The following is a 27074-nucleotide window of genomic DNA, read 5'->3' as shown; positions in this document are numbered from 1 at the left end:
CAACACACCTGGTCTTCCATGTGCACCAGGTGCACCTCTGTTCCCTTTCTGGCCAGTGATTGCCATGCCTGTGGTGCCTTGAAATCCAGGTAACCCCACTAAGCCTGGGGGTCCAATGGGTCCTTGATCGCCCTGATGACCTTTCACACCTGGAGGCCCAGGAAAACCAGGCAGTCCCATGTCCCCTTTGATTCCTGCAAAGTGTGAATATTACATGTGGGGAAGGCTGTCAAGACAGTGAGGTGATGTGACAACTCCAAAAATGCATTTCCTATACAGCAAAGGTGGAATTTAGCCCTTGTTTTTAGTACAGAGAGGTCCCCAAAGCCACCTTGCTACCCTAAAGCAAAAGAGTTGTGAGAAGGCAGGACTCACAGAAAGGTACACACCATTTTTTCAAATTAAAAAACCCTCACAAATAAAAAAAACCCACTCCACTTCAGAGATTGCTCATCCCAAGGCATAAAATTGAGAGGAGGATAAACAGACTAAAGAACGGAACATTTATTGATTAATAAGTCGAAGAAATACTTCTTTGTTCATCAGAAGTAACAAATCCTTTTAAACTAAATCCCAGCTGGAAGCATCAATATGAATGCAACAAAATAAGAGTCTATTCCAAAAGGATATTGTTCTGAAGTTGATCTTAGAGTGCTTTACTTTTTTAAAGTAAAGCAAATCAATGGATTTCTACCTGCACTAGAAATACAACGTAAAATTTAAAAAATGGGAAGAGTCCATTCTGTTTATCAAAGAGAAGATGAGCAAAATTAAAATGCAATCACTGCAGCTTTCTCAAAGTGTGCTTGTTATTCAGAAAGATCTTGTTCTGATAAGAGCATACTCCGTTAATCAAATTATATATCACAATAACATTACAAAAGTTCTATAATGTGTATGTCACCTTCACAAGACCACAGAAGTCAGCTTCTTTGCCTTTTACAACAATCTAAACTTTACAAGCAACAACTCTTGACATTTAATATATAGCACCAAACCATTGATCAAAGGCACAGAATCCCTCTTGATTTCCTCTGACACTCTTAGTGCCAATTCAAGCACCTGAAAGCAGGAGGGGACTTGATGGTTCTGGGATCTAAAAATTAAGCTGCTGCTTTTCAAAAAGACAACTCACCTCTTCGTCCAGGAATACCTGGAAAACCAGGGATCCCTCTCCCTGGTGGGCCTGTAAAATATTAGGGCACATTACACTTCAAAGTCCAAAATAATTTTTAGAAAACATTAATTTTCTAATATTTCATACATTTTTCAGAAATCATGGAATCAAAAGGTGGAGTTTAGTTGTATGTGAAGTAAAATGTATTATTGTCATTTCTTCTATACAGAAACACAAATTAAATTGTTAAGTTTCTATTTATAGGAGGATCTCTTATTGGTCAATCTTATTTGAGGTACATTCTACAAGAAGAAGCTATTTCTTTCTTTTCAGAAAAAAAAAAAAAAAAAAAGCCAGAAAAATACCTGCACTTAATTTAGTTATTAAGAAAAATAGAAAAACAAATGTAAACACCTATAAAAGAAAATATGTTAATGGTGATGACTTCAAACAGTGATTATTTCAACATGACAATACTTTGTAAATACTATGGATGGCTTCTCAGTATCTTCTTGATAGTAATATGCAAAGAAACATTTTTCAATGTAAAATTCTGTCAGAATTCAGTGTAGGACTAAATCTATCTGACCATTAATAACATCAGGAGTGACTTTTAAATGAAAGGTTCCACAACCCAAGGTTTAGGTCACAGAAGATTTCACTATTCATGCAGGAAAACACTGATTCCTTTTATTTTATATTCATGTAAGACAGAAGACTCCTTTGAAAGGATATTGGTTCTTTTAAACTCTTTGAGATTAAACCCATAAGAACTGTTAACAGCAGTACTTTGACTCTTGCAGACATGAACATTATTAGGTGACCTTACAACACATGTAGAATGGAGCATTAGTAATGCACTTGGGTTGTTGACAGCATGTACAAAAATTACATAGAAAACCATGTATAACCTTCTACTTATAAACTTAGCTTTGCTCCACAGAAGCTCCCTAGTAATCCTCCCCTAATCATCCTTGTCTCTATAATTACAGAAAAAACCCAGCTGTAAAGTGGAATGAAAATGTTTCACTGCTGTTACCTGGTTCTCCCTTTACTCCCGGGGGACCAGGCATGCCATCCTGACCTTGAGTACCCCTTTCACCAACAAGTCCAGGTTTTCCAGGGACTCCAACAGCACCTGTGAATTACAATGGACTACAATATAATTTTTATTTCTGTAATTTTGCAGTGAGAAGATTTGACTCCCTTTATTAAAACTTAGCTACTTCAAAGATAGGGGTAGCTGTGTTGGTACAGAGCAGCATATTGAGCTCGCTGGGCTTCAGTGGATTTAACACCCCTACTATTTTCATAGACATAATAAAGCCTTCAATACATGCCTCTCTGTTTCTACATATACACACTGCCCCTGAGGTATATTTTTAATTCTGTTTTAGTTCTGTTGCTTTACCAGACAACTACAACTCTGTCTTTTTCTACTCCAGTTAGTTTTCTTCTCTTCATCTACCTGTATCTTAATTTATTATTTTCTTTTAGGAGGTAGAACCTAAAGAAATGAAGCCTTTCTTATAATTGTGTGGATATCACATCTTGAGACCCTTGGATATGTATTTATAAATAAAAAGGGCAAAAGGTGTTCCAGTAGTGAAACAAAATTAAAACTTTTTGCCTCAGCTGAACTGATAACATTGGAAAGGGACTGTTAAAAGGAGGCAAACAAAGCCTCAAACTGAAATAAAATCCCAAATCCAGGGCAGTGATTTAGGAGAGAAGCTGTATACCATACCAGGAGGGCCTGGGACTCCCTGCTGTCCTGGGCGGCCCTGGCATCCTTTCACACCAGCATCTCCAGGGGGTCCATACTTCCCTGCAAGAAGAAAGAGTGTGGCAGAGGGGAAGTGGCATCACCCCTAGATCCAGACTCAGTTTAAGAGCTTTGCTGTTGTTTCTGCTTTGGCCAGCTGCAAAATTCTCCAGGTGACACAAGCTGGCCCGGCTGCCCTGACCACAAAAGCTGTTGAGGTTTGCAGCAGGCAGTATCAGTCCGTGTGCCAGCCCCAGGCACCCTGTGCCGTTGGAGGAATCATCATCTTCTACAAGCATGTCACCAGCCCTCCAAAAGTACCCCATACCTGGGATTCCTGCAGCTCCAGTTTCCCCTCTGATCCCACGTGGTCCTGGTACTCCTGTAAGTCCTGGATGGCCCTCGGAGCCCTTTTCTCCTTTGCTGCCAAAAACTCCTGGGGGACCTGGATCTCCCTGAGAAACAGTTGCACACACAGGTAAAGAATCACAGTGAAAAATAGAAAAATCACATGCAATTTTAAGGGTTAAGTACATGTAATCATGTTTCATTAGGATTTTCAGGCAAAAACCAAAGCAGACTAAATATGAGGTCTTCTTATAATACCACTGATCTTTTAGATATAGCTAAAATCTATTTTTAACATTTACAAGCCAAATTGGTTTTAGATATTTACCCTGGCACAGATTTCCCTTTAATTTTATTCTACCATCTCTTCTTTTGATCCAAACTTTCATTCCTTAGGTAATATGTGGCTACACAAAATAGTGAAATGCATATTTTTTTGCTTGAATTCCTACTGACTTTTTTCACAGTAATCTCATTGGGGCTACCCAGCTGATATTGAAAATAATCAAATCATTTAGACAGATGACATGATTTATAGAAGAATTTACAGCCTCAGCCACATACTTCAGATAATCTCACAGGTAAAAAGACTTCCAGTTATTTGACAACCAGAACAAGTGGAGTTAAGATATCCAGTTCATCTAACTTAAAAATACTCTTTTGTACTTAGCAATGTATATATGACCAAACAGAACATATATTGGATGTTATACACATTACTAAGAAAAGAAAAACAAACAAAAACAAAAAAAGCCAAAATTGTGCAAGGATATTACCAGACTATCAAAACCAAACAGTACAAGTTTAGATTACAAGACTTTTGCATTTGGTAAGATGAGGTTTTGATGTACTTTTTAACATCCTTGTTCTTAACGAATTAGGAACTTTTACAGAAAATAAGTTCCTTCAAGATATTTCATCTTTATAAATAAAAAATTCTTGCACAAATTAAGCGAAATAAAATGAAATAAAAAACTTCTCTGAGTAATGACACAATAGAATTTTTGTATTTCTTACCACTAATAAATCAACTATTTCTGAAAACTTTGCAGCTCTTGGTTACATGTTGTTCTGTTTCTATAGTCAAAGGCTCTGCCTAACAGGAAAGTTTTTCCACTGTCTTTATACCTTTGGACCAGGTTCTCCTGGAGGCCCAGCAGATGGGTACCCAGGATCTCCTTTGTCACCTGGAAAGCCACCATAGCCTGGTGGACCAGGGTCACCTGATGGTCCTGGAAAGCCTGGAGAGCCTTTCTGGCCTTTTGGACCTGGAAAAATACCAACACTGATACCATTCTTAAAAGGATCATAATTGCATTTCACACTCCATGTTTTGTGAGCTATTGCTTATATATACAGATATTAATTCTTCATTAAAGTAATTTAAACTCTGATTTTATTTCTAAAAAGGAGGTTCTTACATGTAACAATATGTAAATTAAAGAATTCAGATAGAGAGGGAGAATTGTATTCTGCAAGTCAAGCAAATGCTGGGGTGAAGGTAAGTCTATGAATACTAAAGAATAAATCCCAGTCTAAGAATTGTGTAACAGCTGTTAGAATGGTCTAAGAGCTCAGACCTGTGCAAATGCTTTGACAGAGCTCTATGAATTTATAATAATGTCTTGAAAGAAAATGACCTGGAATTCCCATGTCCCCTTTATCTCCGAGTGCACCTGGGAATCCTTGTCTTCCAGGAATCCCTGGAAGACCCATAAATCCTTTGTCTCCTGCAAGATGAAGACATAAATGTCATGTTAGAACTGCCATGGATAAAAAATCCTTTACCACATACCTTCTCTTGGTGTATTACTATTTTATACATAGGCAACATGGAGCCCCAGACATAAATTATCGTTTTCAGAAGGCCAAGGAAATAACAAATACCTCATATGTCAACATTAAAATTAAGGTTTGTGACCACAGCACTTAGGGGCAGCCACTGCAATATATTTTAGCTGAATTTGATCAAGATCCTGAATTTGTATTTACACATTTCAATCGTATACATATGAATTTGTCTGGGCTCTCCTTTCATTGCTTGAACTCCAGTTCAGTTTAGTTTTGTGCATGAAACAATCACATTATTATTACTCATTACAGATTTCTCATTACTAGGATATAGTAAAAAGCTCCTGAGTGTGACCTAAACAATTTTGCCCCCCCCCACTCACTTATCTTGAAATTAATTTAGCTAAATTAGCACTCAATTTAATGACTAAATGATCCAAATGCATCTAGCATGTTTTCTGAACATTCTAAATTCCAGTGTGCCAATGCCTGACATTTTTACACTTGCTTTTCACTGGAAATCTGCTAACTTTCGAAATACAAGTCAAATACATAAGTTTTGAAAGGGGAAATACAATTCATCTGAATTTTAAAAAATCCTAAAATATTTTTATGCCAATTCTAATATTTTAGAATTAATTTTTAAATAATATTGCAAATTCAAAATTTTTTGCTTTTTAGAAATATTCATTTTTATTCATTGGTTTCATCAGCTTTTAGAATTTATTGTTACTCAGGATTTAATACTATTTTCTATTTGTCATCACCAAAAATGGTTTATATTTGAAAGAAAACAAAGAATCATTTGGTGATATCTGCTATGACTTTTAAAATGCAGTTTTTGAAATTGCTCAGTTTCAGAACTTTCAGGAAAGCTTGAGAATTAACAGAGAGAATGTAGTGCTGCTTCTGGAGCCAAGTTGGTGTGCCTTGGAGCAGCAGTACCTCCCTGCCCACATGGCACGTGATTTTCCATATACATATTCTATACCTGGTAGACCAGGCATTCCTTCAGACCCGTCAACACCTGGTGGACCTCGCACACCAACATCTCCTTTTTCTCCCCTTACACCCATTTGGCCTTGAACTCCTAAAATGAAGTTTCATTTAAAAAGTATTACAAAACATCGTACAGTATAACTTTTGTACAAAGTTTAAAATTCTATAACTCTTTAAGCTAATGGAGCAAAAATAGAGCATTTTCCCTCTGAACTCACATAAGCAAAACACAAGCTCAAATCCAACACCTTCTGTATTTTTCATGTGGAGGCAATACAAAGTTCCTGAAAGCCTCCGTAAGAAAATACCAATAGAAACAGCCAGATAGCATTAGTTAAGCATCTACAGCTCATCTAGAGAGTCTATGTTAATATTGCAAACAAAGGAGTTCTTCTGGCAGTCAAGTATTTCTGAGCAGATTTAAGGTCTTTGCAATCCAACATCTGGTTGGTAAGTGTAGCCATTTCTGTGCTCACAGGACACTAAATGTGTAAAAACATGAGTGTATAGCACATATGCACAGAAGCCTCCTGGTACTACTGGTTTAGGATTAAAATAAGAGCTTTTTAAAGCAATTAGGATTTCTTGAAATTGAACTGAATATTCAATTTAAATCCAGCTAGCTCATAAATAAGAAGACAGTTCTAGTATTTAGAAAAAATTATTTCAAAACAATGTGAGTACTTTCAGCAGTAGAGTCAGTTTATTCTATGTTTTAGAGTCCACTGGAACTGCAAAACAGAAGAAAACCCTGACTAGTGTTAATGGCAGAGCAATGAATGTGTACCTTTTAAACCTCGTTCTCCTTTGTCCCCAATACCAACCACGGTCTCAGATGGTCCAGGAAAACCTTTATCACCTGGTTCACCTTTTTCTCCAAGAAATCCTTTTCTTCCCTTTATTCCTGGGAAGCCAGGAGAACCTGGAAGAAAAAAAAGAGTGAAATTTTCTAAAGAGACCTGACTAGATGACATAAAGCAAACCAGATAATGCCAATATTCAAGAACAATTGTAATTTACATATGTAAATATACATTTCAAAGCAACCTAAACTAGCTTCTTAACTGCTCCAATCATCAATAAAACACCTACAAGTACAGATTACTTGTAGCAAGTAATGCTTGTCTTTCCAGTGAGACATTGAAATTATTTCTTATAGTGACTAAACATACAGTCCTGTGTATGTTAAATAAATATCATAATAGTATCCACACAGGAGGGAAAAAACCCAACAGAAAGGCTCTCTGCTCTTTATTGGGCAAATCACCAGCCACTTAAAAATTAACGAGAAAAGATGGCAAATCAAAACTTCTAAAAAATATGGTGCTGTCATTCAGTCTGCGGACTGCACATATACAGAAGATAAATTTATCAAAATTCAAAAAAGTTGCAGTACAACATCTGTACTCAGGAGTGATAACATACACAAAAATGGATCACAAGACTAACTTGAGCATTGAAATTCCTCTATTCTAAGTGATAAGGAAGGCATATAAAGTGGTCACTCGCCTTGGATACCGGGGTTGCCTGGTCTTCCAACCATGCCAGGGGGCCCAGGAATTCCTAACAGTCCCATTACACCCGGATCTCCCCTTGCACCTGTGGAGTTGAAGCAGTAGGAACATATTGGTTAGTATTAGATCAGTTAAACAGAGCATTACTTCAGAAAACTTCACACATACCTGTCATTTCATTGTTTAATTGCTTGGTTTTTTGGTTTTTTTTTTTCCGTTGCTGTAACTGTCCGAGCCAGTTTTCCCATCTTTAACCACAGAATCATGATTTATAATGCCCAAATTACCTAAATTAGTAGCTGCAACAGCTTATTCCAATGAATTAAATAGCTAACAGTAAGGATAATGCATCTGAGATACCCAGACAGGGATGAGAGATCAGTCATGAGATGTGTGGGAATGAAATTCCTTTCAGGATCAGGAGTCAAAGACCAGCTGGGAAATAACTCCCTCAAATGCCACCAGAAGTCTATGTTTGCATAACTGAGTCAAGTGCTACATGTTTATCAAAAGCTTTACAGGTTCTCAATATAAAAAGGCATGTACCATCTCCTTCCCACAGTGTAATGATTTGATATTAAAGAAAAATCTCTGTTAGAAATAAGAAGCATTGTATGACTGATCTGTTTTATTCTTCAAAACAAATTTCAACACATTTCTGAAAGAAAAAACTAAAAAAATCAACCCTACAGGGACCACTTAGCTTCCTTAAAGTTAGTTCTGTTTAGTGACAGAACTTGATCTGTCAGACTCTAGATCTGAGCTAATAAGAGAAAGAAGCTGGCATTACAAACTATTTGAAAAGGGATACTGAATAAGAACTAAACACTTGGCACTTCCATTGTGCTGGGGGTTTGCTTTGAATATTAACTATTTCATTACTGTATAAAAACCTACTGTATTATTTATACATTACTATATAAAAAGCTACATAAAATGCTGTTCTCAGAAGACTATTATAGAGAATTCCACATTGTGTCAAGAGAACTTCAAGATATGCTCATCCTTTGAGGAAGAATGATTAATTAGTTTTTCATAAAAATCTCAAAGATAAATGAGAGCTGTTAATGGAAAACTATTTCAGCATCTTCATTCTGGAAAAACATGACCTTTCTGCAAAACACCTTTCTGCAAAGACTCAGTTGCTACATCAGAAATACTTGGGGAAACCTTACCTGGCAAACCAGAGATTCCTGGCCTTCCAGACTGTCCCTTGGGACCAGGTAATCCCGTATTTCCCTGAAGACCTATTAATCCAGGTTCCCCAGGCTTTCCGTAGATTCCCGGGATACTCAAACCAGGAGCCCCCAGGTTTCCTTTTGAGCCTTGTAAACCTCTTCCTCCTAAGAAAAGTGCAGGACATAGTGAAGTATGGTAGATCTGTCTGAAAAACAAACCTTCATCTCTATCTTTACTTCATAAGCATTAAACTCTTCTTGAACTCTGCCTGTTTGGGGCTAAACATGATCTGTAAGGCAACAAATACATTCAGAAGATTTTATGAGGGCTGTAGTTGGGATTTTTGAAAATAAGAAAAAAAAGAGTAGACAAATCTGTTCTTTCCCAGAAAAAGAAGAAAAACTTAAACACAAAAACCCCACCAATTTTGCATTCCTTCTTTATAAATTTTTGGTTTTAATCCTTTTGAGATCATATATAGGAGAAGGAATGTGCTGTATATCTGAGTGTGGTTTTTTTGAAAGGAAAATCATATTCAGTACAGGCAGGTACTTTTGGCACCATAAATTCTTTTCCTACCTAGCTGAGCTTTACCTTTCATTTATTTCTTTATCAATCCTATTGCACAACTGAATCTAAGTTCAGTCCCACAGGGGAGATTTGTCTGAAATATCTATCCCTTGTCCTGTGGAAATTGTGTCAGTTTGTGATTACTCTTTATACTGCCCAATGGAATCTGAATCTTAATCCATCTTCATCAATGTATGTGCTTCCTCCCATCTACAGAAAGAACATCTTTTAAATGGACTCATATTTTCTTGCATTCTATTCTATAACCAATATCCAGAAACAATTTCAGCTCCCTCAGGCCATTGGAAAGCAGAAGCAAAACCCAGTTCACCCAGTCAAATGGCATTTTTGGGTCAGAAAGCCCTACCTGGTGGGCCTGTAGCTCCCTGGCCACCTGGTAAACCTGGCAGGCCAATCAGACATTCAGCAGGTTTCCCTGGAAAACCCGGGTCTCCAGGAGCTCCAGGTGAGCCACGATCTCCTAAAAGACATGAGAGTGGATTCACAGCCAAAGGCTTTCAGTGAACTTTGTTTGACTTGATTTCCCTTAAAGGAACATGCTGTGCTCCCAGAGCTTCTCTGGCAACATTACCTCTTAGGCCATCATCACCATCATGCCCAGGATGCCCTGGTAGGCCTGGGAGCCCTGGAAGTCCATCTTCACCTTTGGAGCCAGGACTGCCGTGACCTCCTGGTGAACCCATTCTTCCTGGCTCTCCAGGAATAACCATGCCTGGCTCACCCTGCAACACAGAAATGTAAACAATCCTTTCTGCTTTGCAAATCTGCCAAAATATTTTCTCCACTGGAGTAATAATGACCTTATTTTATTGGGGTAATTCTCTTTATTCCCTTGGGATCTTTCACCCTATAATTTCTAATGGCTTCAATTCAGCAGACCACTGGATGTTCCTTGTTAGCTAGCTGAGTAATTAATTTAGACAGCTTTTAAACTTTGTCTTCTAGCCCTAAGAAGTTGCTATGCAGCAATGCAAGACTTCCCTCCATTTGGTCTTTACTGCATTGAGATGCCTTCTGTAGCTATGAAAAGATTTGAACATCTATAAAAGTGGGGGTGAAGTTTGTGCAAATACAACTTTTCCTTTATTTTTATATCATAGTCATATATTTAAATAAAATTATTTATCTAAACAATCACAATCAGTTGAATGAATGGGCCCTATGGAAAAGCTTGTGCTGTATTTCTAACCAAACCTTTTGTCCTGGTTGTCCTAGGTTCCCAGGTCGGCCTGGATCTCCAGTCTTTCCTTCACAACCTGGTGGCCCTCTGCCTCCTGCAAGCCCTTTATCTCCTGCAAAAGGAATTAAATGGCAGTACAGATACTTTGTTTTACAAAAGGGTACTTGCATGTGTGCAGTTATAAGCCTCTGACACTAATGCAGCTTACATGAGCTGAAGGGAGGATCTTGATTTCAGAGCTAATGTGACACACAGCATCTTGCTCCTTACATACTCACTCAAAATTGACTGTAACATTGCTTGTTAATTCATTGACTTGAAGCAAGTCGCCATTTTTTTTTCAAGTGAAGCCATTCTGATGTCAGCTCCCTACTGTTCTCTTTAGCAAGCAGCTTGGTACAAGTTTCAGTACCTGAACTTTTTTTGTTAACTCTAGTCCTTACAGGATGAGAATTTCCTAGTATTTCTAGGGTTCAAGGGGAGTAATAACTTTGCATAAGGAATGGCTAAGTTTACAGTATTGAAAATGCTTTATATTACCTGCATATTAGAGCAGGTATTGCACTGTACACAACCAAAACTGATTAAAAATGAAGTACTGACTCTTATACAGCTCTGACTCTAACACATATCCAGGTAAAGAGAATTCATCTGAATTAAGTGCAGCACTCAGATGAGATAGCTGCACCTGTTTGGGCAGTATTCCAGCAAACATTAATGTCTTTAAAAAATATTTCCCTACTGTCAGCTTTGAGACTTCATACTCTGAAATACCTCAAAATATTTCAAACTTGCAATTTATTGCAATTTTAAGGCAGTAAATTACAAGACTGCTAAAAACACGTATCTGTTTATTCATTGATTTTCTTTTTTTTAGCTTGCTAATTATTTTAAGGTGTACTTTTTTTTTGTTTTGTTTTGTTTTATTTTGCTTTTTTTGGAAGGTCAAAAAGAGTATTTTACCTTTTGGGCCTGGGTTCCCAGGAAACCCAAGCCCTGGAAAGCCTGTGTCACCTGTTGGTCCTGAATGTCCTGGATCACCTGGCTGACCTCTTGTTCCAACCCTACCTGCCCAAAGAAAATAAATTTTAAAACTGTGAATTATCTTACTACAGAACATCAACTTGTAAGATTAGGTGAGTTATAGTTATTATTATTAATAAGGATACAACTGTAGATTATATTATAATTACACACTATTTCTCCACTGTGGGTTTTCACAGTTAAAGTGGTAATTCCATTCACAGGGTCAAAGCATTTATGAGTCTGTGAGTTAAGTTTTTATGCAATCTGGCCAAATTCCAGACTCCTAGAAACAGCTACATGCAGACATGTATCTTCCACTTCTTGAAAGGTTCCAAACACACTTTATAGTGGTTAGTCTTGAAACAGAAGCAACTATAAAAACAAACTACCATAAAACTGTAATAACAAAAAAAAAAAAACTTCCTGTGCTGTTCAAGACAGTTTTTAGGACTATTGTTCTACAAAACCCAAGAAAAAATGCCTTGCAGTTAACCAATGTCTGAATTTAGCTGTTTCACTGATTTAGTGTTGTACTTACCAGGCACTCCTGGGGGTCCAGGTAAACCACGTGGTCCCTGAGGTCCTGGCAATGCAGGTAATGGAGTTGCCCTACTGGTCTCTCCTTTTAGACCTTCAGAATATACATTATAAAATATTACAAAGGCACAGAGTTTGTCAATCTCAAGCATTTAAAAATATGAGTGATCAATCTACTTGGCTAAAAATGTAGTCTTCTATAGTTGCATATTTCTGAAACTCCAACAGATTTTGAAAAGCCTTCACATCCTGGCTTCCTTAAGTAAAAGCCTTCTATTGACACCTGCAGTCTTCCTCTCAACCCTCCTGCAGTCTAGGGGAGATGCAGAAAAAACAGCACAAAGTCACCAGGAAAATGGTGCAACTGAGAAGTGCTTAAATCTTCAACTCCATGTCATAAAAGCTCAATGGGAATTATCTTTAAGCAAGCTTGTTTATATCTGCCACTCAGCTGAGTTCTTCCACTAGTATGTTTCAAAAATTATTATGCCCTTTACATTTAACCCACTGACTTAGGTTACACTAATGGAGATGACTGGCTGCATATTTGAATAGTTTCTGTTTCCACAGAGAGGTCAGTCAAGCACTAGAACACACTGCCCAGAGATAATGTGCTGTCTCTGTTCTTGGAGATTTTCAAGGACCAACTGGATAACGATACCTTGGTCTGATCTCATAGCTGTCCCTGTGCTGAGATGAAGTTCAGATTGCACAGAGTCCCTTCCAACCTCAATTATCTTTTCACCCTAAGACTTTTGCTTCTGTCTTTGGAGGTGCCAAAGTTGGGACAATGCTCTGGAAGTCCCATGGCAAGGAGAGGTTTCCCATGTTTCATAAATTATGTCTTTGATTTCAATCTATCTCTGCAATTTTAATCAAGTGGTCTTTAACATAGGTAAAACACAGTAAAATAGGGAAGTTACAAACCAGCTTCTCCAGGTAATCCAGGTGGTCCAGGTATTCCTTTAGAGCCTTTAATACCTCTTACTCCTTGTGGTCCATAACCTGGCAGTCCAGGAAGCCCCATTTCTCCAGGAAGCCCAAGTCTACCAGGCAATCCAGGTAGTCCTCTATCTCCTTTTGATCCAGCCAATCCCTAATGATTACACACGTATACCAAGAATTACTTGCTTTCCACACCAGCTTTCTTAACAAAATTCCCATTTCTGTTTTTTTGTCTGCTGAGCTCTGCCCTAACAATTCTACTTTTATGGTCAGTTCTATGAAGATTAACCCATAAAGATTGAACAGGAAGTATTTGAATTATATTAAGCATTATAAGTAGTCAGGAAAATGCTTTTTAAAAATATTTTATCCGTCATAGAAATCCAACAAAATGCTCCAGTATCCATATCCAAACTAACAGCTCACTAGACTACTGAGGTTTTTCAGCAATGTGTACCTATACTGGCCTCATCTCTCTGGTATTACATCAGAATATTTCCTCTCCTTCTTTCATGCATATTGGTTGTTAAAGTTGAGGACAGTAACCCTCAGTCAGGTAGGGGATATTCAGCTGAAATATCTGCATAGATTAAACAGTGTTGTACAAGATAAAATACTGACTTAGGTTTCCAAGATTTCCATATTAATTGCAAAAAGTGCATACCCACCTCTTCACCTTTAGAACCTTTGGAACCTTTAGAGCCAGGTCTTCCCAGAAATCCACTTGAACCTCTTCTTCCTTTTTCTCCCCTGGCTCCTGGATCTCCTTGCTCACCTTTTGGCCCTTCTGGATGTACATATCTTGGCTCACCTTTTGATCCTTTACGCCCCTGATCTCCTCTAAAACCTGGAGGTCCCTAGAATAGAGTTATCAAAATAATTTCAGTGCTAGATATATGTAATCTGTTTTCAAGTTGTTTTTTTTTTTAGAATTAAATACCTCTCATATTTCATACCTCTCCCTATTCTGATTTTTATTCTCTGTAATAGCACACTTCAATGAATAGGGTTTTGGGGTTTTTTGTCTTTTCTTTTTCTCCTGCTTTTACTTCTTTTGACTAGACTACCATTTCATTTATGCTATTACAAGCAGGAATAATGTAACATAATTTAACAAGTAAGACCATGGCACAAAAAGGAGGACTTTAAGACCTAGTTAGAGATTTCTCCTCCACATTGGAATATTTCTCCGGGGACACTCTAAGAGGCATAGCTGGCTCTGTTTCTAGTTAACTTCCCTCTCCCTTCTCTCCCCCACAGGTTACAAAGCAGGTACACTGTCCCAGCTGAAAGCACACTGGGCTCTAGTGATCTTGGGCTCATGAACTCTTAGGGGGCTCCTGGAAGCCTGTTAGCAGACTCATTCTGCATCTGTACAGCAACCACCACAACAAATATTTGTGCATGATTTTCTATTGGACAGCACAGGCTGTACTTTCCCATAAATAATTACAACTACAGGCACAAGTTAGCACAACCAAATGATGTGTGTGGCAGCAAGTGGCAGACTTCCCTCTACATAACATTTCCCTGGAGGGAGTGTCCTTTGCACCCCTGAAGAGGGTATGATGAGAAGCAAGTTTCTCTGCACAGCTGGGGCTTTAGCAACTCCTGAGTATGCTGGAAACAAGAGAAGTAAGAAGTCTAACAAAGATCACAGCATACAAAAATCCATATATGCTTTACAGCCACTGCCATGATTATTGAATTATTGAATATAAAGGAATAGAAGGTAACTCTAGACTACCCATACTAGAACAAGCAGCCTCAGCACCATGAGGTGCAGCACAGGTTAATCACACAGGTATTTATTTACCTGCCTCACTGTCTGGGCTAACTTGCTGCACTGAGCAACCAGGTTCATGTAAAGCTGCGTGAGCCATTCATCACATTCTCTGCCTTGCCTCCCATGCTGACACATTCATTACTACAGGAAAAAACCTGTTGAGATCACCCAGTATGACACTGCATGTAGCACTAGCCATGAGGTTTCTCTGAAATAATTCTTGTGGGATCTGAATGTTAATCTGAAAAATCAGTCTTACTTGAGCCCCTGGAAGCCCTGGTGTTCCTGGAGAACCTGGAGAACCTTTTGGACCTGTTGTTCCTTCTCTACCTGTAAAATAAACAGTATACTTAGTAAAGAATAATGAAAACAAGGACATGGATTTTTACACGCTCCAATAATTGCACCCAGTATTCAATGTTTCTGTTGTTACAGTGACTACTCATCATAGACTGAGCTGGTTTCAGGCTGCACCTAAAGCCTATCAGGTCTCGAGTTCCAATCTTTTATGTCTTGTGCTCATATCAGCAGAGGGGGCTGCTCCAGGCTCTCGCACTCACCACTACCACCTCAGGGCTACTTCAAGGACGGCAGGCTGCAGACATGCCCACACCTAATTCTCATGCTAAAATCAAAATCATTTGCACTCCTACTATCCTGTTAGGAACAAGATAATTTACCAGGCATGCCATCCTGACCACGAGGCCCAGGAGAACCAGGAAGACCAGGCATTCCCGGAATGTAGATACAATCTGTACACATACGAGCATCATCACCTAGAATGAAAATAAATCATTAGTTGCTCCACAGCAAGCAATTTTCAAGCTTAACTAATGTGTTACTTACTTTGTTATAGCTAACACTTTTTGGCCAGGAGTGGTAGAATCATGGCCTTAATTTTGTTGGAAGATCACTTCTAATACAGTACTAAATTACCTGTGGTCAGAAAGTCAATCAGAACTGACTGCAATTAATTGAAAGGACAGAAACATTTGGTTTAAACGTCTTGATTTTTTCAAGTCAAGTTTTAGCAAACAATTTGGATACAGTCACTTTACTGATAAGCCTGACTCTAAGCATATGTAAGGGACCTACATTTCCAAGTAACAGAGTACTGCAACACTCAGGGTCATTCTAATGACAAACAAAGGGCAAAGAGATTCAGCAGTTCCTGTGGGTGGAAGTGGCAGCTTCTTTCAGAGATGAACCATCAGCACGAACATCACAGAGTACAAAGCCCTACCAACCTGTAGTAACTGTGTGTTCCTGTGTAGTGGCACACTACACCACGCCACAGTTCTGTACAACTGGTGTGCAGCACTGGCACATCACCACTCTTTCAGTTGATGTAAAGGGAGGAAGATATCTCACCATCCATAATGAATGTTCTTAAAACTCTGAACCCAGCAAATTATTTAAAAGGTAAATTAAATAAAAAAACAAATCTAATGAGGATCCATGAAGATTACTAGATTGTACCATCTACTTCTGAGTGACAGTTATCTGAAACTGACCTCTCATTCCAGTATCTCCTGGAGGTCCTGGAGGTCCTGTACACCCTGGCTCTCCAGGAAGTCCTGGCAGGCCAGTTCCAAATCTTACTCTACCTGTTAATGAAATGAGATTTTTATATCACAGATTATTCAGACAATTCTCTGCTTGCTAAGGGAGAAAAAAGTTGCAGGGATGAGCTGGAAACAGTATTCTGATCCTTATGGGTCCCTTCCAACTTGGGATATTCAACAATTCATTTAAAAGAGAGAGCTACCTGGAAAAATCCAAACCACCTGCAACTAGAAGTACCTGGTTCTCCTGGAGGACCTGGCAATCCAACAGAACCAGGCCTGCCAGCAATACCAGGCAGTCCTGGAGGGCCTACTATACACAAGCCAGTTTGTCCTTTCTCTCCTTTTGTTCCTTTTGGCCCAGGAAATCCTGGGGGACCTCTCAGACCAGGTCTTGACACACCTAATCAAAGGGGAAAAATACAAAAGCAGAGTTAAAGAAGAAATGGCATTTCAAACCTCAGTACTCAATAAGACGAGTGACAGACAAACACACCAAGTTCATCCCACAAATCTTTTTCTATCTTGAAATATATTAATCAAAGTGAGAATCTCCAGATATTTAAAAATTATTTTTAACCTAAGTACTTGACCCATCAAAGCTCTTGGGTGACAATTTTTTAGCACATAGAGATATTTTTAAAGTAATCTGAAACTAGTATTTGACAAAGGTGATTCAGTGTAATAGACAGGAAGAACAATGTCTTTTATTCCTGCAAATACCTGGTCTACCAGCAGCTCCAGGAGGACCCTGTGGTCCTGCAAAAGCAAAATATTAAAAACTCGAGTTAAACCGCTCTATACTCTACAAAGTCACTGTTCAATAGCATTGAATATCAATTTTGATCTTTTGCATTTTAAGCTTAAAATTTAAAATAAGAATTTGGTTTTGCCTGAGTAGGCATCTACCACTCATGCAACTATTGCATACTTGCAATTATTTTTAAGGGTAAATAATGCTATAAATCAAAGTCTCAGGATACATTTCAAGCCAGCAATTAGATGTGAGTCTAGGAAATTTTCTTGTAAAGGCAGAAGGTTGCTGAAAACATAAGCCCTTTAAGGGGACTGTTTTTAATACAAAATTTTAATTTTGATATCCCACTCACCAGGCATGCCACGTTGACCTTTTGGTCCTGGAGGTCCAGGGGGTCCTTCATCCCCTTTTTCACCAACCACATAATCATAATACTCCGTCTCAAGAGAAAGGTGGTAAGAAAAGGAATTGCAAGAATGAAGAGAGAAGCACAGTACCTCACACTGAACACTTGATTAAAGCAATGTTTTGATCTCATTCATAATTTTGATGTTCTGATACCACAAGACCTTACTAATTACAAGCAACCAGAAATTAAATCAAAATTGTTATTAGCAGCGGTGGTTTTTTTAGTACTCTGTCAATATCACAAACACTTCAGCTTTTTGCAAAGCTATTTCTTCTGAACAATTTAGGCAGAAGGTTTCCATTAGGTGCACTTGGAGACTTTAGGAAAGCCACTAGGGAGACAGCATGACTAGACAGGGAAACAGTACTCATGCCAACTTCCTTTCATAAAAAGTTTTCTTTGCATTTTAAAATTAAGGCCCCTGTTCTAGAAGTTATTGAAATTGATTTAAATATTAACTTATGTGAATTTTTGTAACTGTTCTTTGACAGTCCAATCTCCTGCCAAAATTGCTGGATCCAGGTGAGGTCTAATCAGGCATAGATACTGTAAGCAATTACATATGAAAGAAGATCTCTGTGAGAATCACAGCAATATCAGTATTTTGCAAAAGCCATGCCTGATTAGAGCATCGCAGGATATCCATTATTATTATCCTCATGCAAACAATTTGGATTATTCTTATTATAATGGTTTAGGAAAATGGTATATGAAGGTAATTTACACTTACTCGACCACAAGCTCCAGGTGGACCAGGGTTTCCTTTCATTCCCTTCATAGAGATAGGTTTGTTTATTAAAAACAATATATGGAGTCACATTTACCCACTGTTACTTCAGTACATTGCTCAAAACTTTTAAAAAATCAACTCTTCCTGACTAGTCCTTCACCACCCTGTGTCTGTTCTTTACACAGCTGTTCAGCTGCACACACAAAGACCTACAGGAACTCATCAGCAGACATAGATGGACACCAGTTCAAACAAATTATTTGCTACAGCTGATCCATTCCATATTCCATGATACCCTTACTTATCTTTTTGGCCAAGTGAAACATATTATATGCACAGTGATAAATAAAATTATAAAATAACCTCCAAACATACCTTAACCTCATCCTCAAAAGCAGTAACAAAACTGTTGGACAATACCTTAGCTCCTTGCCTTCCTGTCAGTCCTGGCTTGCCCTGTTCACCCTTTTGTCCCTGCAGGTGACAGCACACAGTTTTATAAGGATATAATCTTATAATTTTATAATCTTTTAGCACTGGCAACAGTAAGATCTAAAATGTAAAGCTTTAACCTTCCATGGTGATGGGAAGGTGAATGCAACTTGCTCAGGAGAAGAAGCTGCAGGGAAAGACCCAATTTGAGGTACAGCTCCATGATTGCAGGAAAAGCTGCAAGTGCCCCATCCAAACCTGCATTTTTTACAGCACATTCTAACTCCCAAGGGGAAGCTGCTCTGCATGGCACAAATGTAGGAGTCTCTGATCTGTTCGTCCTCTGTAAATTATTTCTGAAGGGGAGAAACTGTACACAATGCAAGACTCTTGCATTCAACACCCTCCCCCAGAACTCGCTCAGTCTGAGGGATGGTGCTGATCTCAAGAGGTGTGGGCAGCACCAGGACAGTGCAGACTGAGGCTTTCTGTAAGTGAATACAGGCAAGGGAGAGGGACTTCTTGTAGACTCATGCAGCTGAATACACTGCTAGTGAGTAAAGCTGAAATGGGAACAGAGCAATGACGTGTCTTTGTCATGACAGAAAATTTTCTTTCTGTTAGAGGCAGTAGAGCTTTGTGGTCTGTTATTCAGTGTTCTTTGTCAGACTGGAATGTGTTTAGACTGCCTGTGAAGGTCATTTTAGCATGACAAAGATGATGTTATAGTAAGATACATGTGCAATGGACTATTCTGGCAGTAAGAATTTTGGTAAGATATTTATAAAGGTCATTGTGACTCTAATGATGTTGTGAAACTAGAGCTGAAGTAAAAAGAGCTGATACTTAACCAATTGAATACAGTATTTCAAACACATCTGAACAACTCCAACTTTTAAATTAGTACACAAATTATACTATTTTGCTTCTAAAATGGCATATTTTAAGAACTATATGTTGACAAAATTAGTCTCATAGCTATCAGTCATATTATTCCAGGCCAAGAGAGCCATGACCCTGACAATAACTTTTCATCGTAAAACAATGTCTTTGATCCTAGTGATTAAAAACTATTCACTTCTTGATTTGTTAAAGGGAATACATAAGTCTTTCACAAAAAATTTCAATGTGACTAACCAGAAAAAACTCTGTAGAATTAATTTTGCTTAACTTGGAGTGTGTCTCAAACTCATTAGACAGTCAGCAGCAAGCAACAGGTCTTTTTAATTGTCATAGAATCAATGCATCTATGAACTGAGCCTCTTTCTCCTTCACATAAATCTGTGAGGACATGGTATGTTCCAAGGGCAGTTGCATGAAGGAAATGTTTCAGTGTATGCAAATCAACATTTTGAAACACATTCCACAATGAGAGAAAAGCTGTGACAGGAAGACAGAATTGTCATAAACAGATGTCTATCACCTAGAAAACATTTAGAAGGCTTCCTTCATTACCGGTAAGCCAGGTGGACCTGGGGCACCTTCTTTTCCAGTCTTCCCCTGCAAAGGAAAAATGTAAAATAAAATAAACTGTTTAAAGTGAGGCTGTTGCATTCAAAGAGCATAGCAACTCGATGCTGTGCACATAACTGTAAAAAGCCATTAAGATTAATTTAAAGTATTTATTGATCATAACTAAAGTTCATAAAACTCTACAAAACCAGAAGTAAGATATTCCACTGACATTGCTTCTCTTGTGGAGGATTATTTGTGCCAGACTCCAGCAGTACAAAGTACCATGCAAGTGCAGAAAGCTTGGTGAAAAATCAGGTTCTTGCAGAAACAAGACAAATAAAACAATACAGCAGCAAGCAGCCCTTCCCATGGTGAGTTTGGAAGGACACTGAAGGAAAATTCTCTGAACCCCATTTCCTGTATGGAATGACTTGAGGAGAAATTACTTAATGAAAAGGAACAGGGAGTGCACTTCAAAGGTATCAAAGCAGGGTAGTAGATGGAAAAGTGAAAACAGAAGGAGGAAGCATGCCAGAGGTATCTGCTGGGGTCCTGTATCTTGTGTGGCAACAAGAAACAACTGTTTGAGAAATTCATAACAAAATAAGGAGACAAAGGGGAGGGAGGCAAAAAGCACTGCAAGGCAGAAAAAGGCTTTTGCAAGCAGAAGAATGTGAAAGATACACAGAAGATGGAGGATTATTAACACACATTGGATTGCAAGAACTTACAGAACTTTACACTCGTAACTCAATTTGAAATTTTCGTTATGTATAGGAATAATAAAAATAACAATCAAGTTTCTCTCTAACACCATTATTGTTATACCACCGTACAACTGAAGAAAGAACAATCCTCAGGTAGTACCAGGGTCTTGTCTTGCTATGTTTCCTTGTGGAAGAAAATGTGTTGCAACCACAAGAAGTAAGACAAAGTTTCAAAAATATATACATTTAGGCTGAATGAAATATTTAATTTGAAAATTATTTTTCTTAGTATTGCATTCATAATGTATTCAAAATCTATATTCAGAAAATGTCACAAAACATTTCGATTTATTTGATTATTTTAGGGTTCTCCCTTATTATATATCATTAAGTTGTTATGAATTAGCAGTTTCCATGACTAGGACCCTGCATCCGTCATTGACTAGATTTTATCTGAAAGTTTGAAAGGCATTTGAATGAAAGTAATAGCTTTCCTTTAATTATCTTCCAAGAAAAGATATAATCAGGTAAATTGTATGGGGTTTTTATGCATGGATTTTTTTTAATAAATATTTTTTCATATACTATGCTGTTAAGGAAGTAACTCTTAGGAAACTTTCTCCATATCTCCACACCGCTGCTGGTTGAACATACTATTTTAAGTCTGCTGCCTAAGCAAGCATGGAGTTTTCTACTATACTCTTGCACTACAAATCCAGTATATGTCTAGGAGAGCACTTTTAAACTAGACAGCAACACTTGTTCAAAACTGTTTTTCAGAAAAGACTAACACATATGTATTCAACTGTTTGCACACACCTGTGCTCCTGGTTCTCCTCGGTCACCCTTTTCACTTTGAGAATCACCAACTGGCCCCTGGAACAAAATTACACTGAGGATACTCATGTTTTGAAACTCACATTTTCTAAGTTAAATATATATTTTGTAATTTTTTATCTTTAAAAAAATACAGGTGGAATGCTATTAATAGGTATTTTATTATATTAATTAGTTCTATTCTTGTAATTAAAGGCTGAAGTAATTAGCGTAAATACTGAACTGTAAAGAGTAGCATTTATTAGGTGATGCTGCCTGAACATCTGGATTTAAGGGATTTACTCCTGGTCACTTACTGCAAACCCCATTGGCCCTGGGGGTCCTCTTGATCCTTTTTCTCCTTTTTCTCCTTTCAAGTCCTATTACATAAAAAAGAAGCACTTACTGTGGTGTCTTGGATTTTTCTATGCTTTCTATTTCAGTCTGGTTCTACAAATAGGAAATCCTGCTGTCGCCAGCAAGATTTTTTCAGCAGAGATGGTTCTACTCCAACGATTAAGAAGCAGAAACTTCGTATCAGTGCTCCTGCCTAAGTCTGATGTTTGAAAAAGAAACTGTTTCTGCACATTTCAGAATAGAGCTAGGTCAAAACAACCTATCTCTGATTGCATACAATACGATTGCAGTAAATACCCCCACAAATGGCAACAAGAAAAAAAACCAGATAGACCTTAGTTGTTTTGCTGGAGCTAGAGTTACTTCCACATGTAATTGCAGCGGCCACCTATGGCAACCTTGTCTCTGTGGGTGCAAGATTAGACTAGGGTATATTGTAGCACCACTGGGCCACATCCTAAAGCCAAATTTCATGATCTAATTATTACCTGGTTAGACTCATGCACCAAACTATTTATGGAAGGAATTTTGAGTGGTTTCTAAACCATAGTGCCCAATGTTCATTAAAAATTGCCACCATCTCATGATAAGCCACTACAGTTGAGAGTGGAAAGTGCTCCAGGTGCTCTGTATTTGGTCTAAACAGGGAGAGCTCGGGTACCTAAAAGCTGAACCTCTCTTTTGCAATCTTTCTCAATTCAGTCTTCTTGTAAAATTCACTTTTATTTCAGCACATAATGGAGAGGGACTTTGGATGACTCCATAGATTAGATGCAAATTCCATAGGAAAAAGGGACTCAAGAACAAACACATTGTCCTGTTGATCTATTAATATTTTGAATTCTATTGGCTATTGCTGTTTAATTTCTCTATAAGGACACAATGCAATAATTTTAATTTACAAAGCAATACTTAAAGCTGAATCTGATTATTCCTTTCTATATTTATTGTCTTTCCAACACTTTCCATGATTACTCAGGTTTCAGTAAAAATAATGAAAAAACTACAAAAAGTACATGAACATGTTGTAAGCTTTTGTGAAACTCTGGTAGCTCAGAGTCTGACATTCTCAGTGCCAAGGCCCAGAGGTCAGCACAGCTGTGGCTTTGGTAGCCATTCAGAACATCCATGTGGATTGGGTGAAGCAGAAGTGATTTACTCTTCATGTACTCAGATTCCCAGCAGGTAGGGCACTGGTAGCAAGAAGCATTTCACTGGCATGTGCAGATGTGCACATGAGCACATAGGCTCATCCAAGCTGGCTCCACACAGACACTCTAAGAGAGCCTAGAATCTAATGAAACAAATCTGAGAAACATTAGGATGGATAAAAATATATGTTATCAGAGCAGTGAAGATGAAAACATCCTCTCACAATAGAACTTAGTCAGATGGCTTATCTGAAAGTGATGTTTAACAATTTCACTACCGTCATGTTGTCTGGTCCGCTTAATGTCACAATAACAGTTCCTGGGGGCCCAGGGGGTCCAGTTAACCCAGTGTCACCCTTGAAAGAAAAAGAAGAATAGAGAAAATTACAAGCAGTGTGTTTTTGTTATTTCAAATTACTACTACTATATTTTCGATACCATGAAAATTCTTCTGTTATTATACTCAGCTATTAATTCAGTTAGCATTTCCCTTTTTTTGCCATTTAAATTCCAGAAAAAAAGACATTGAAGACTTAACCTTCCCCTAGCTGATTAATATAAAAATGAATATGCTGATATCTCTTAAAGTTTCTAGAAGCAACTTAAATTTTCAATCCTATCTATTTGGTACAAAACTATTTTAAATCAAGCAAAATTTTCTCCTTGATTACAATATTTATCTCTATTTAATTACATCAAGCAGTAGATTACATGAGCTGTCTTTGGTGACATCGTCCAAACTGCAGTCTGGGTATTCTAGGAAGATCACAGAATCATGGTACTAACAGACATAACAAGCTTTCATGTGTCCTTCACTGGCAACATAAGTACTGAAGTGCACTTTTTCATTAAGAATCTTTGAGGCCTGGGAAAGTCCTCAGTGTGATCTTTCCTGTGGACCTCAATAAAACAATATCCACAATTTTCAGTGATTTTAAGCCAGGAATGCTTTTGCATGAATATGCAGCACAACAGCAAAGAATGTGCCACTCTTTCATAAAGAAACAAGATGTTCCATGGTCACCTGAGCTACTCCTAGTGAATAACCAGGTTTATAGGCAACTTTTTTCCCCAGGAAACTCCTAGCACATTCTGGGTAGTGATCACAATGTTAAAACTGAATCTGTGCAAGTCAGTTGGCATAATTGTGAGATGCACTAATCTCTTACAAGGATATTCAGATTAACTGCAGTAGTCCTGCAAATGCAGGCTGGGTACTGAGAGACAATGTGGGCATTAGTAATACCTGACTTAATGTCAATTACATGGGATACAAAGTAAGTACATGAAAGACAAGTTATCCAATTTTTATTCAAAATCTGGGGGTTTTGCTAGCATCAGAAGGGCTGATGCTGAAAATATATTGGACAAAAGTTGTAAGACTACAAACGCTACATATTTACCACTGTTTATCTGCTTAGATAAGCATTTAAAGTATATATATTAATTTAATGCTATGTACTAATTAATATTAATTACTGGCTTCTCTTCAGTGTCTAATCTTCTGTCTAGATATTTATCTCATCAGCTCTTATGTGAAAACATTTTGACCTTAGAGAGCATTGCCATGTTTCCATTTTTCAACAAAAGACTCCCACATATCTACTGAAAATTTGCATTTTACAGTACTTCCCCAAACATTTCACCATAACAAATCAGAAAATGCAGGAAACAAAAACAAAACTTATAAAATGTTTAAAGCTCCTTATGAAATTACCTTTCTTCCTTTGGCTCCTATTACTTTCAGTCCCATAAGACCCTGAAAAAAAATCCCCAAATGTTATTTTTTTTAAATTTCACAAACATTTAAACATGGGTTGATTCATATTACACACAAAAGAAGTTTTCATTTTTTTACCAATCTGAGACTACCTTAGGTCCAGGAGGTCCTGGTTTCCCTGGCACGCCCTACAAAACAGGAAAAGAATCCTCAGCTAAAAAACTTACAACCTTGTTCTCTGATACAGGTGTTTTGAAGTACCCAACGTCCACAGAACTTATATCCCATTTTTACTCTTTCCTCCACCTTTACAACTGCAAGCCATTGTCAGTGGGTGACAGATTGTTTACACAGTATAGCTGCAAATGTATGCATCTCTCAGTGTTATGCATATTAGTATTTTAAGTGAATTAATAGATAGTTATTTGAAAATTAAAATTTTTGCCTACATGGACAAGGGATGCTTCTAAAAATATAGAAATTATCATGCATAAAAATAATCAAAAGACATGGAAAAAGAAATCAGATGTGTTCAGAAAAACATAATTTTTACATACACTTGTGTCTAGACCTCAAATAAGTCTGGGAGAGTCAAGTACTTGTATCTGTGTAATTCCATAGGGTTTAGGGAAAATCAAAGGTCAAAGTAACAAGTGAGACAAATTCATACTAAAGGTCCTGGAGGGCCCTGTGGTCCAAGTTCCCCAGGATATCCTTGAGCACCCTGGGCACCCTGCATATTAAAAAAGAAACAGGAATAAATCTCCTGGCAAGATTATGAGCAAAATGCAACACCAAATTCAATGAAGTGGATGAGAAACAGAGGAGCAGCTCTGCTTCTGAATTTCCTTTTCCTGTCTCAGGGAAACAGGAGTATAATTCTTCCTCACTGCTTTATTATTTGGCATATGTTTTGAAACATGAGAAAACATCTGTTCCTAAACTAAACTACTCAAGTGAGGAGGTAGTCCTCTGAGAAATGTGGACTCATAATCCATATGGTCCTATTAATGCCTCTAATAAGCCTTCAATCCTTCAAATATTCTATGCAATAAATCCTACTTTAAAGCTTTTTTTTTTCTCAAATAAATGGAAAATTAAATATTCTTTTCTTTTTAATTTAATGCTCTCTGTTTATTCCAATAGTCAGAAGAAATGTCAGCTCTGCCTTCCCCTGTTAATGTTCATTCTTGAAATATGGACCATTCTGTCCTTTGTTAGTACTCTAGAAGTTGAGCTGGTCTATCCTGTTCAGTCTTAGCTTCAATGAGAATTTTAGCAGTTGGACTTGATGTCCATTATAGGTCCCTTCCTACTGAACTGTTCTATTCTATATGTGTAGGAGTGAACTCAAAGATTTGTGACCAGTTTTTCTCCTACCTGAAGTACTGTTTTTCAGCAATCTGACTGGCCTGCAAACTGACTAGTTTTGATTTAGAGATCAATGACACAATTGTAAAAAGTACTGTATCTATATTAAGTACATAATACACTTAAGTTATGTAAAACACCAAACAATTTTAATACATACTCGTGTTATATGCAATGTGTTTATATATATCACTGTATATTTTCATACATATCTATCTCAGCACCCCTTATTTTGAGTTACCTGGAGACCAGGCATTCCTGGTAATCCAGGATCACCTTTTGCACCATACTCTTGGCTATATCCCTCTGCAGGGCACCCCTGGACAATTAGATAAAAAGAAACATAAAAAGTTATGCTGTAGAACTCTGTAGTGCAACAAATCTTCTAATATAGTTTGTAGGGAAATAAGCAACATCAGAATTACATCATGATGGAAACTATCTACTATGGATAGCTCTACCTTTAAAAAAGATTTTATGAAACCAAATATATCTTCTGCAGGCCTCCCAGTTCTCTGTTAGGAGCAGTCTTTTCAGATATACCTACATTAGTCATGCACAACACTTGCTTTCAATTTATTTTTGTTACTCTTTATTGCTATAAAACACTCTCTAGTGCATCTGAAGATTTCCATATGAATTCATAAACTGTTTGGGGGAGGAGCTTAGTTCTTTATGTGCTTGAAAGTGTTAAACTAATTACATGCAGTAACAGCAGTCTGAGGGAAAAAAATTATAGACCATTTTGCAATGTGAGGTGAATGCTATTATGACAAAGGAAGGACCAAACTTTGTGGTTGCTTCATCTGGAGGGTAAACCTTCTGT

General features: G+C 37.7%; 1 protein-coding gene across 1 annotated transcript in view; it reads right to left on the bottom strand.

Annotated features, from left to right (window-relative positions):
• The window catches only part of COL4A3 (collagen type IV alpha 3 chain), a 56066-nt gene that overhangs the window by 10895 nt on the left and 18097 nt on the right, over nt 1-27074 (bottom strand). Inside the window, exons 9-42 of the mRNA XM_030280415.4 lie at nt 26490-26567; nt 25548-25610; nt 25030-25065; nt 24875-24916; nt 23436-23513; nt 21967-22029; nt 21653-21709; nt 20127-20171; nt 18660-18713; nt 18240-18281; nt 17453-17540; nt 17067-17102; nt 16582-16746; nt 16293-16385; nt 15459-15554; nt 15038-15108; nt 13661-13849; nt 12975-13143; nt 12049-12141; nt 11448-11552; nt 10499-10596; nt 9876-10026; nt 9651-9764; nt 8710-8877; nt 7530-7619; nt 6808-6942; nt 6013-6111; nt 4871-4960; nt 4359-4498; nt 3211-3337; nt 2865-2945; nt 2157-2255; nt 1136-1186; nt 9-194 (exon numbers count right to left, since the gene is read on the bottom strand). Coding sequence (XP_030136275.4) covers nt 9-194; nt 1136-1186; nt 2157-2255; nt 2865-2945; nt 3211-3337; nt 4359-4498; nt 4871-4960; nt 6013-6111; nt 6808-6942; nt 7530-7619; nt 8710-8877; nt 9651-9764; nt 9876-10026; nt 10499-10596; nt 11448-11552; nt 12049-12141; nt 12975-13143; nt 13661-13849; nt 15038-15108; nt 15459-15554; nt 16293-16385; nt 16582-16746; nt 17067-17102; nt 17453-17540; nt 18240-18281; nt 18660-18713; nt 20127-20171; nt 21653-21709; nt 21967-22029; nt 23436-23513; nt 24875-24916; nt 25030-25065; nt 25548-25610; nt 26490-26567 — 3292 coding nt within the window. The remainder of the gene's footprint in view (nt 1-8; nt 195-1135; nt 1187-2156; nt 2256-2864; nt 2946-3210; nt 3338-4358; nt 4499-4870; nt 4961-6012; nt 6112-6807; nt 6943-7529; nt 7620-8709; nt 8878-9650; nt 9765-9875; nt 10027-10498; nt 10597-11447; nt 11553-12048; nt 12142-12974; nt 13144-13660; nt 13850-15037; nt 15109-15458; nt 15555-16292; nt 16386-16581; nt 16747-17066; nt 17103-17452; nt 17541-18239; nt 18282-18659; nt 18714-20126; nt 20172-21652; nt 21710-21966; nt 22030-23435; nt 23514-24874; nt 24917-25029; nt 25066-25547; nt 25611-26489; nt 26568-27074) is intronic.

The sequence above is a fragment of the Taeniopygia guttata genome, chromosome 9 (genome assembly GCF_048771995.1).
Source record: "Taeniopygia guttata chromosome 9, bTaeGut7.mat, whole genome shotgun sequence".
In the NCBI taxonomy this organism is placed as follows: Eukaryota; Metazoa; Chordata; class Aves; order Passeriformes; family Estrildidae; genus Taeniopygia; species Taeniopygia guttata.
The sequence above is the reverse complement of the archived record's forward strand: the minus strand, read 5'-3'. Positions and strand labels throughout refer to the sequence as shown.